The sequence below is a fragment of the Rhodnius prolixus genome, unplaced genomic scaffold (genome assembly GCF_049639745.1).
Source record: "Rhodnius prolixus isolate KJV_2025 unplaced genomic scaffold, Rpr scaffold_7, whole genome shotgun sequence".
NCBI lineage: Eukaryota > Metazoa > Arthropoda > Insecta > Hemiptera > Reduviidae > Rhodnius > Rhodnius prolixus.
Window position 1 is genome coordinate 11,271,273 of NW_027411582.1, and position 12,483 is coordinate 11,283,755.

General features: G+C 34.9%; 1 protein-coding gene across 1 annotated transcript in view; it reads left to right on the forward strand.

The window, feature by feature from the left end:
- Positions 1-12,483, forward strand: part of LOC141446973 (metabotropic glutamate receptor 2-like) — a 308,858-nt gene that overhangs the window by 37,209 nt on the left and 259,166 nt on the right. Inside the window, exon 2 of the mRNA XM_074114046.1 lies at positions 9,258-9,684. Within this exon, the coding sequence (XP_073970147.1) occupies positions 9,261-9,684 (424 nt within the window). The 5' untranslated portion in view covers positions 9,258-9,260. The remainder of the gene's footprint in view (positions 1-9,257; positions 9,685-12,483) is intronic.

The window sequence follows — 12,483 nt, forward strand, 5'->3', positions numbered from 1 at the left end:
CAGGTATAAGAACCTCTGTAGGGGTTTGCTGAAGTTATATTTAGAAGCTGGGCTGGTTGAAAGAAGACTCAAAACAAAAAACAATGGTCTTTCTTGCTGCTGGCGTGATAGATACGCTGCGTTGTACCTGGAGGTGATGGAAGTTACCCGTTCCTTCAACATTGTTGTTGCCCTTGATATAGACAAAGAACCTCCAAGATTGCAATTGCTGAGGTACTTATGTTATTCGTCAAACTCAGGCAAGCAACTAATTGTTGGACACAATATTAAAACAAAATCGTAGAAGCCATTTTTTTATTTAACAAAATCTTGAAATCAGTCAGAGTCAAATTTCTTCAAATTTTTCAATTTAATTGCAAATTTTATTCTTATTTTTATGATACAGGTGCCAAGATATTACAAAGTGGCAAAAAAATGTCACCTTACAGAGAAAAGCATTTCCCCTCTTTCTCCCCCTCCCAAAAAAGCCCCTAATTTATTTTTCCTGGAAAAATGATCCAGTTTTTGGTACTTTTAGTCGACTAATTCGACTAATTTCATGTTTTTTTTTTAAAGTAGAACCATTTTACTTGTCTAGTAGCCTACTTACATTGTAACCAACTACGTAACATTTGTAAATTAACTTAGACTTTGAGAGAGAAAACCCAATTGAATGGTTTATACCAAATTTTGTTTATAAATAAATATAGTTTAATAAAATCACTTCCAAGTAACGGAAGTGCTCAATGAATGTTGCATTCAAGGAAGTGAATGCAAATTTCCCCTAGCCTAGATTAATGTCAAAGTTATAGCGCTATGTAAGGTGGGTGTAGCATATAAATATCAATTTATTAAGAGCTAAACACAAATGTAGTTTGTGGCCGATTTACCATTCTGAGGACAGGTGTTACAGTATATAATTAGAGATTCTCTTACAGGTGTTCAACTAGTCTCTCTTAAATTCTACAACAGTTTTAATGCGATGCTTTTTAAACTTACATTAGACATGCCATTTTTTATACTAATATTATAGTAATAACCAAAATTATTATTATAACAGTTAATAATATTATTATAACAGTTAATAATATTATTATAACAGTTAATAATATTATTATAACAGTTAATAATATTATTATAACAGTTAATAATATTATTATAACAGTTAATAATATTATTATAACAGTTAATAATATTATTATAACAGTTAATAATATTATTATAACAGTTAATAATATTATTATAACCGTTAATAATATTATTATAACAGTTAATAATATTATTATAACAGTTAATAATATTATTATAACAGTTAATAATATTATTATAACAGTTAATAATATTATTATAACCGTTAATAATATTATTATAACAGTTAATAATATTATTATAACCGTTAATAATATTAAAACTGTCCGGTAGGACAGTTGTATAAGGGTTGACCATCAAAAACTGCACGAAAAAGTGTAACGTTGAAAAACACCCAACTTTGACAATTTTTTTCTATTTTTCTATAAAAGATAAAATTCCCAAATTTTCTTTATAATATAGGGCAAATCCTCCTTTATAACTGTAATTTTTTTGCAACCACCCAGATCTAATAGGTTTCGAGAAAAAAGTTGCCGAAAATGAGCAAAAACGGCTTTTTCAAAAAATGTTCTTGTTCTTGTTCTTCTTCTTGTTGTTGTTGTTGTTGTTGTTGTTGTTGTTGTTCTTGTTACCTTTTTTGTAAACAACGTAGCGCCTAAACGCGTGAACCGATTTTCATGAATGAGGTGTCATTCGATTCGGAATTTTATGTAGATGTGCCTTTTGGGGGTCTCGGCCCTGTACATCGAATGGGAGAGGAGTTAGCCCCCTTTATGTAAGGCCCCCTCCAAAATTATTATTACTAATTACTCTGTAAATCTTGGCCCGATTTTGATAAAATTTGGTAGGATGATAGGGTTAGGGCTCCCCTACCTAACATTAAAGCGACGATCTGCTCTTACACTTGTTAAGAGGAAGTATAGCAATCATTTCAAATTATCGAGGCGTGAACCGATTTTCATGAATGAAGTGTCATTCGAATCGAAATTTTGTACAGATTTGTACTTTAAAAGTCTCGACGCTGTGCCTTATAAGGAGGGGAGTTTGCCCCACCCAAGTAAAGCCCTTTCTAAATCTATTATTACCAATATTTCTATAACGCTTAGTCCGATTTTGATAAAATTTAGCACGAAGCAGTAATTAAAGCTCCTCTACGTGGCTGTGATGTGCCATCATGCTCTTACACCTACTAAGAGGAAGTACTGCAATCGTTAAAATTATCAATGGGTGAACCTATTTACATTATGAATGAATTGTCGTTCGATTCAAAATCTTTGCCTTTTAGGGAGAAGTACTGTAATCGCAGTTTATTTTTCTTGCTCCTCTTAAAAGGAAGTACTGAAATCGCAGTTTAATTTTGCTATTTACGTACAAATACCTTTCTATTTTATTCAAAACGCTTTCTCAAAAAAATGGTTATTGAGGATGGTTTGGGGACCGCAACTATAATCATTCTTTAAAAAGATCTCTCCAGTGGTAGTTACGGTTCCGATTTAACACCTTATCAGGTTATAATGATAGAATAGCTTATTCCAAATTTTAAAAAATCTGTAAAGCAGACGTAACTTTGCACATAGACAAAAAGGAAAATCTATCCAAAAGGTACAAAAATCTCCTTAACAAAAACTTACAGTTTTAAAAGTTAAGTATAAGGGTTGATTAAACGCCAAAAGGTACACAAATCAGCAGTTCCCAACATTTCATTAATACTTCATTGATATAATTTAAGTAATTTTACTGCATTAACTTTTCCTTCACATTTTTTAGAATTTATTAGATGTCACAGACCCTTATGCTGGCCAGTTCATTCATAATATTTTTTTATTATAATTATGATAAAATGAGTGATGAATTATTCTGAGTAGTCACATATACATGCATGTTAAAGTAGAAAAAAACAAAGTTAGAGTCGGCCACTTTTTAAATTTCAATCACGGAGGATTCAAAACAATATTTCAGTCTTAAATTCGTCTTACCGAAATATTCGTGAGCACAAATAACATACATTTAATAACAAGTAGATTATTCAACAATATTTACTCATTTCTCAATTGTAATTTAATTTAGTCCCCCTAATTTTACTTATGGTAAAATACTGGAATAATTAGCTGTCCTAAAAATATGCATATCTTTATTTTCTTTATTTTATATTACATATATATAACATTGTGGGAAGAACACCTAGATTGAGAATGTAATTGAAGAAAACTATATTATTTGCGATAAAGCCAGATTATTTATTACTTATTATTACAAACGTTTGACTACAACATAAAATAACAATTACTTTAATCGAAGAATGAACTTAAACCAATGATTTTTATTTAAAAATAAAAATAAATGCATAAAATCATTGATGTAAAAAAAGTTTATGAATTTTTTAGCCTCTTATTTTTTTTATATTTTTTATAACGTTTTCTTTTTCACCTGTGATTAATAGTTTGATTATTATAGATAAATAGATATTACAGTCAATCTAAGTTAAATGGTGTGCTACTTGAGTAAATATTTTGTAGACGAAAATGGCCAGCATAAGGGTCTGTGACATCTAATAAATTCTAAAAAATGTGAAGGAAAAGTTAATGCAGTAAAATTACTTAAATTATATCAATGAAGTATTAATGAAATGTTGGGAACTGCTGATTTGTGTACCTTTTGGCGTTTAATCAACCCTTATACTTAACTTTTAAAACTGTAAGTTTTTGTTAAGGAGTTATTATAACAGTTAATAATATTATTATAACAGTTAATAATATTATTATAACCGTTAATAATATTATTATAACAGTTAATAATATTATTATAACAGTTAATAATATTATTATAACAGTTAATAATAATATTAAACAATGTCTTTTCCTTCTAGAAGTAAAAATAAAGTAAAGTAATTGCCTATTTTTTCAGGCGAACTTTACGTCCAACTACCAATTAGGTGCCGTGGACGGAGGCAACTAGCAAACATACTTTACTGTAAATCTCTTTTATTAACCATTAAATAAAATCCAAGGCCTAAGACCGGGGAATCGAACCCAGCAACCGCAATACATATTAGCTTTACAGGTCTCGCCTCTTACTGTGGCGCCTTCTTCCAGGACTGACGAGGAATCTCTTGTTCCTACTTTTTTCGGGTATTGTAAAGTAAGGTAAGCGTCTTTTTTTTTTTTCATTCAGGCGGGTCTTAACGTCTAACTACCGGGTATTGGATTAAGTAGTTACAGAGTGTAAAGCAAACACAATTTAGATTAATAAGAAGAATGGCCAACGCAGGAATCTTCAAGACAAAGGCGTCAGATTTGGTAAAGCTCCATGATTCAATTTATTTTGGAGAACAACAATTTGGAACCTTTAAATTCAAATACTATTTCTTTTTTCTTTTGTTTATTTTTACTAATAAATTATTTTTTTTTTTATGCTAATTTCTATAAAAATCACAGTCAAAGATAGTTCGATTTTTAGAAGAATGTTGTCTGTTTGATGTCCATCTGTAATTTATAGTCTCCTTCAAAAAGTTGAGAGGTGATTGACAAGGCTAGATAGGTGTTATTTCTCCTAACTTAGTAAATTAGTTGGCGCCTAAAATATCTTCTGAAAGCTGTTGCACTACTTGCACTAATGCATGGTATTGTACCATTCTTGAACAAATCTAGTGTACGAGAAAATGGATTTTGATGGCAAAATTCTGAGATAGTGGTAGATAGATATATCGCGTTAAATCAGACGTTTCTGATTAACGCAAAAGGAAAATTTTGAAAGGGTGAAAATAAACTTTTTCTTGAACTTCGAGGGAGTAACAGAACGACTTTAACCCTGCATTGCGACGAACACTGGGTTGGTACCCAATTTCATCTTCGGACAATTGCGAACATTTTTTTTTTAATCCAGAAAGATAACGCTCAGCCACAAAACACTTCGGTCGGATTAAAAAGAGGAGCACTTCCTCTATATCCGCTTTAGAGTACTAGCTCCATCCGACCTCTTTATAACATCCGCTTACTTTGGGCAAAAATTCTATTAAGAAAATTGAATCAAAAGGAAGGAAAGGAATATTCCTGAAATTCGACTTTCTAATCAGTTCTAAGCAAATGTTTGCCTTCTTTTTTCAATTACATTCATAAATCCACAAATATATCCAGATCTTATCAGTACGATATCCAATCCCATTCCTTTTCTTTCAAAGCATTGGTCCAGAGTAATGCAAGGAATACATAAGAGGCAAAAATCTGATTTAATCTCAACGAGTATTTTTTTTAAGGAAAAATATGTCTCCGACTGTGAATTAAAGATACATACATTCCATCTTCCACTTTCAACAAAATTATTTGCATTTAAATTGAAAAAATGTATAATCACTTAACGAATATATGTGGCAGTTAAGCCACTCTAAGGAGGGGAAATTACTATTTCCTTGTTTTAGGCTAGTTTTTTGTTGTTTTTTTTAGTGATTTAAGGCGCGTCAACATCTGAAATTATTGGCGCCCAGAGCTTCTTTTAGTGCACTGCCAGCCTCCGAACAGAGATCTCCAGTTAACAGACAACACTGTCCATCACCGGACATAGCGAAGTACTGAATTACGGGTGCAAGCTGTACCAGACTACCAAGCCCAATTGCTTTCAATTGAGGTAGGATTCGTAGTGGCCGTTGGTTAACCATTAGCTCAGCTGTCCTAGGGACATGAGCTGAGCGGAGGTTCACCGCTATAGAAACCAGAGAACATATTGCCATCGTATGATGGAAGTGCCTTTCGCTAGAAGGTGCGGCTAACCAGAGCTAAAGTAGAGTTTGTCTTCTCTACGATCTGGGAGTGAGGGCGTGATCTCAACCCGCCCCTTAGGGGGCCAAGCGGGGGTTGCCTGGGTGGCACCTCTGCCATGGAGAGACCTAGCACATCAGCTTCCCGTGGTGGTGACATCCTTCTCTTGTAAAACGACCCTGTGCAAGCACCATGTGCATACCCGTTCCAATCCTCTCGGTATATCCGAGAGGATAGGAACGGGTATGACGGGAAGAATGTCCATCATCGGACAGTGAGCTGTAAGAAGCTCCTAGAAAGAGAAAAATCTAATGGCCAGCAGCTGAATTCAAACCCGGGATCTCAGCGTGGGAATCCATTACGCTAACCGCATAGCTAATCCCTTCCCTTTTTTTTAGGCTAGTTAAACTTGAAAGCTCAGATAATTGCTAGAAAGTTCTAATTTGAAAACTTTTCTCCAGGGTGACCGGAAAAACTAGGCTTTTCTCTCATTATACTTGAGTATAATGCATGGTTTTTGTATCAAGAATGGATGAATGTTAAGTAATCGCCTATTTTTTTCAGGCGGAGCTTAACGTTCAACTACCTGTCCGAGGGCGGAAGCTTATACTTTACTATAAACAATTTTTCTAATAAATAAAAAAGTAACGATACGCGGGATTCGAACTGGCGTACTCCCAATCACAAAGCCAAGCTCTTGACCACTAGACCAACACCCCGTTCCGAATGGATGAATGTTTTTTTCTAAAATTGGGGAGTTTGATGAGATAACCGGAAATTAGCCACCAGAGTAAAGTGACCAAAATTACTACAAATTTAGCACAACTTCCTTCAAAATAACTTTAATGTTGAAGACAATTTGAACAATACTTTCGAAGTGCCAAGTTTTGAACCAAGAAAAAGAAACCATAAAAGGATAATGGCTCAGATCATTCCAAAAGCGTTACCAAGCTCCCCAAAACAATTTAAAGTTAAAAGTAATCTGAGTGCATAACTCGAAAGTCGCATTATTAGAAAGTAGGGTCGACGTTTTAAAACTACTTTTTGTTCTCTTCAAATATTTGCATATAAATTGAAAAATTCGATTATTTTAGCAGAAATATAACCTAAATAAAAACAAGAAAAGGCCAGATTAAAGCCAGAATGTGGGTAGAAAAAGGAGGATATAATTTTTATTTCACTGCGACTATATTCATGAAATGCTGACAGGACACTAGAAAAATTGTGGTATAAGGTTAGCACATGAAACCTACCAGGAAGGTTAAAGACAAATGAAGACACATTTCCCTGTTTTAGTGTCTCTTTAAATTCAGCTCTTCCCCCATTGGCATGACCTAGCTTCTCTTTCTCTCCCCTATATGTGTGTGTGCTCTCTCGTTCTCCAGGATGTTGAACATTATTCCTTCCACCATCTTTTTGGCTACACAGTCACCCTCAGAGTACTGGAACGCGGGCCAGCTAGTCCAGCCCGCACAGCCCCACACACCTTACCTAGATTCCAATATCACTTTCTTTTCACAGCAACATCCACTGAATATCAACTAAGGCCATCCCTACCCACATGCACTTCACACGTGCACTCCCAGCCCCACGTGTACCTCGGCTTTTCTTATAACAGTCAGGATTTTTCTTCGTCCTTTTTTTCCTTTTTTCTTCTTTTTACAAATATCCAATATATGTTTATGTTTGATACATGAGCTTCATATTAAACTATAAATCATTTTTGCTTTCTTCTTTGCTGCGGTTAGCCGCAGATAAAGAAGTGGAAGTTTTGCAAACTTATTAAAATTTTAGCTACAAGAAGCCATTTTAAGAAAGACTTACGTCAAACTCCCACTTCTTTTGCAGATTTTTTTTTCTAGAATTTTATGGTGAAGGAAACAGGTATCCACTAATTGCGTCAAAGCTTTTTCAGGACTGAATCCTGAGAGGTATATTTCTAGCGGCTGCATTGTCTTGGCTGCTGATCTTATCTTTACGAAGTCAACAATTATCGATACTCTTTTCAGATCACTTCTTCGATTTATTTATTATTTTTTTGGTCCTTCCCAGGGCATCAATATTACTTTAAAGTACATGGACTGTCCAGCCAATCTTCATTTCTTTTCTTTTATTTTTAACAAAGAAATTCTTATTCGATTCTTCAACTTCGATTAAAATGAGGAATATGGTTTTCCAAGTGACCACTATTAGAAATAGGAAATCACTTTTCACGTCCTGTGCGCTTCTTACTATAGAGGATTAGATTTGATTGTTTCAGACGGGCGGTTCCACCAGAAAGGGGAAGGAACGCGGGCAATCGGAAATGCCCATTGTTCCCCGCCCACCTATCATCTCAAGAGAGATACCGGGGCTTTAAAACAAATCCGGCTAAAGGTTGCCAGATGCTAATATAATAAACTAATAAAGTAGCAAAAGAACACTAGGCATGGCGACTCAAACGTCGCCTATAGAGGAAGTGGTCGTAATGTGAAAACCTTCTGGTATTATGGAACCCTATAATATTTGGGCAGCAAGTGATCTTGTGTTAACAGTATCCGGCTCAAACTGTAGCTAGATAACGGTAGAGTCCAAAGCAGGTGGTTGGTTCAGTTGCTATTGTATTGTTCATCTCGAAATTTTCAATTTTGTTTTTATCGATTCTTGAAAACCTTAAGAAGGTAAGCTCGAACTTTCATTTTTGTCTTGTTATCAAAAATAGTGGTAGTTATTCGCACTATATATTGCTTCAAAGGGATGTATTGCAGTTCTTATGTCTCCCGATCTTTTTTTGGTGACACATCAAATCCAAGATAGCTATGCTTGTAATATGGATCCCCATGGATGCTGGTAATAATGGAACCCCGTTCTATACTCGCTGTAGAAAAATTTCTTGGAGTTCCATATTGCAAGCATTACCGCAAACCACTTACTTTTCTAGGGGAACAAAAAGGAGAAGAATCTAAAATGGGGCTAAAAAAGCTGCAAAAATATTTATTGTACCTAAAACCACTCTACGGCGACTTGCAATAAAAATACTGAGGTGTTCCATATTACCCGCACCTCAAGTCAGAGGCACCAAATTCCCTTTGGTCATAAAATTGAAGGTTGCTCATCTGTTAAGTCAAGGGTTCAATATTACTGGATCATTGGCTAACATTTAAATTAAATTTCGCAATATGATTTGTTTGGAAATTTCCCATTCTGAGACTAAGACAAAAAGCTGTTATCAGAAATTGTTGACTAAGGGAGGAGAAGTAGTTGTTGGAATAATAATTACTGGACTAGGATGATGGCCTAGGGAACTCCAAGATGATGGCCTAGGGAACTCCAAGATGATGGCCTAGGGAACTTCAAGATGATTGAGGAAGTGGTTGGTCCATCTTTCTCTCTTAATATATAACATTTCCTTTTTGCTGCGAATAGTGAAATTAAAATTTTCTGATTGATCTGTTACAGGCAATGGTAGCAGCTGTCTTGTTGTTCTGCCTACTCTGTATTACAACACCGCCATCAGTACATCCTGTAGAAACAAAATTACGCCATACCCGTCACCAGAACAAACGATCCGGCACAAATCATAATCGTCCATTATCACTAGTCGAAGAACCAATAACAACTACAAAACCAACATGGCCGGTAAAACGTGAAGCGGTAGTTGAAGGTGATTTAGTGTTGGGTGGTTTAATGATGGTACACGAACGTTCAGATACGATGACCTGTGGTCCGGTCATGCCGCAAGGTGGTATACAAGCGGTAGAGACCATGTTATACACGTTGGACATAATTAATCAAAGAGCCAAACATTTCACTATTGGTGCGCACATACTCGATGATTGTGACAAAGATACCTACGGACTGGAGATGGCGGTAGATTTCATCAAAGGTACGTGGCTATTAGATACAGTTACTTTTTCACTTGTAGTTTTAAGTATTGTATAATTTTCTATATTAATATTAAATTAAATTACATCTAACAATTTTTTTTACATGATTTTGAAATAACAGGGTTCACCAATAAGAACCAATACGCTATTTTACACGAGTTTTTTTATCTATCACGAATCCCCCAAAAACATTTTTAATTCTAATTTTGACAGTGTGATCCAGAAGTCGGTTGGTTTATGCCCCACACAAGTGTTAGTGACTTGATCTTCTTGACATCACATGACTTCATGGCTTGGTTTACTTTGTATTTCGGAGCTAACGTGGAATACCCGGAATTTTAGTATCAATTTTTTCTTTAGCTCGTTGTACTTCAACTTGGAACACAGCATTTCGTTATTCAGTGTTAAAGTGTTCGGTACATCACATATCAATTGCACCCGGAAAATTATTGCGCCCAACTTATTTCGATAATATCTCGGATGATTTCTCACATTTTATTGTTCATTGTCCTTTTTTACAAAGACCTTAGAGCAAAGTATTTACAGATACGAGGGTCGTTTGAAAAGTCCGTGCAAAGTCAGAGAGATAGCACTACTGGCGCGTATCGAGGTTATGTTTAGTTAGTAGCATCTCTTGGAAGAACACACACCAAGTTTCAGCCAGATCGGTCTATTTCTTTGTGTTTGGCATTCGTTTGAATCGAAAAAGTCGAGTGATTTTCTCACGCTTGACCAAAAACGAAATCGTGTGAAGTGTTGCAGGGACGGTTTGCAGCTGTTCCAGAAGAATCCGCAGGACTTTAAGCGTCGTTTCGTCACTGTGGATGAAACATGGATACATCACTACACTCCTGAGACCAAAGAACAATCTAAACAATGGGTTACCAAGGGGGAATCTGCGCCAAAAAAGACGAAGACCGTTCCTTCGGCCGGAAAGATTATGGCGACTGTCTTTTGGAATTCGCAAGGAATAATCCTCATCGACTATCTGGAAAAGGGTAAAACTATTACAGGTGCATATTATTCATCGTTATTGGACCGTTTGAAAACCGAGCTGCAAGAAAAACGCCCACGATTGGCCCACAAAAAAGTCCTTTTCCATCACGACAACGCACCAGCTCACACTTCGGCAGTTGTGGTCGCAAAATTAATGGAAATAGGGTTCCAACTCGTTTCACATCCCCCCTATTCTCCAGACTTGGCTCCCTCGGACTACTATTTGTTCCCCAATATGAAGAAATGGCTGGCGGGAAAAAGATTTTATTCAAACGAGGAGGTGATTGCAGAAACGAATGGCTATTTTTCAGAGTTGGACAAATCCTATTATTCGGAAGGGATCAACAAACTAGAGCAGCGTTGGACGAAGTGTATAAGCCTAAAAGGAGACTATGTTGAAAAATAAAAATGGTTTACCCCAAAAAATTAAGTAGTTTTTATTTTTGCACGGACTTTTCAAACGACCCTCGTATATCTGCGAGGTAGTTCTAAAGATCTTGTCTCACTCTTATCATACAGCTCTGCCGATGATGCGAATAAATTGTATAAACTTTATTACTTTATGGTATCCGCACTTAAAAAGAGAACTCGATTGAGTCATCATCTGAACCTGATAAGCTAATTTAATTTAGAACATTATTCCCCATTGCTCTCGACTTTTTGCTTTATTTATATTCAATACTCTAATCCTAAGTATTACTAATACTTGTATGAATGTATTTTGTACTCAATTATGTATCCAACTCTTTTTGTACGGGCTAGAAGCCCAAACAAGAACAAAAATAACAATAAATATAATGACATATCCACTGATGATGAAAGCATTTTTGATCCAGTTCGTAATAAACGTGCACGCTTGTTACGTAGTAGCGATGAATAGTTGCGAAATGGATTTTTATTCCTAATTTCATTTTATATGTACTTATGGACTGAATTTTTATTTTTTTTTTAAATAAAAATGAATTGTTTTTTGTTTTATAAATATGTAATATGGATTTCATTAATACTTTTTATGCTCGGTTTTTTTGGGAAAACATTTAGAAGTTTTTTTATCTTGCACGATTTTTTTTAAAGTTGTGGAACATATCCCCAAATTTACCATAATTTATTTGCACGGTTTTCTAAGGAACTTATCTAACGTGTAAAAAAAAAAAGGAGTTGTGGGTTTAATTGTAATGGAATTGGGGGGAGTTGTTCAGAAAGGATTGTGAATCAAATGTTTCAAAAGATTCATCAAGGTATTTGAATCCGTGTTACGAAATAGTTTCCTGGTCATTCAGCCTACACATAGTTTAAATTTAGCCCTCATTCAACCTCCTTTCAATCCTTTACATCAAAAATCAGTGAATGAGTCTGTAAAGTCAATGAATATATTGAAAACTGGGAATTGTAAAGCCAAATTACACTCTAAACTAAAAGATCCATTTTGGCTCTAAAGTTTCAACGTTTTTTTTACATAGAATTGTAAAATGTTAATCCATTAGGTGATTGTGTGTTAATAAGTTTGAGTTTACCAGTGGGTTTACTAAATCCAAATTTATATTTCTGTGTCGCCAGTATAATACAGGTTTGTGCGTCAGTTAGTTTCACAACACAGATTTGTAAAAAAAGGCCATTCGCAACCATTTTTTTTCTCCCGCTCTCCTCGTAATCTTACGCAACATGTATTTACGCATCTGTTATTTATGGTAATAATTTACAAAATGCTAAAACATCATGAGTAATAGGGAAATAGAGTTAATCTAAAAGTACATAAAGTAACCACTGGATTAACATCCCCAGCATCCGTTTTAAGGGATTAT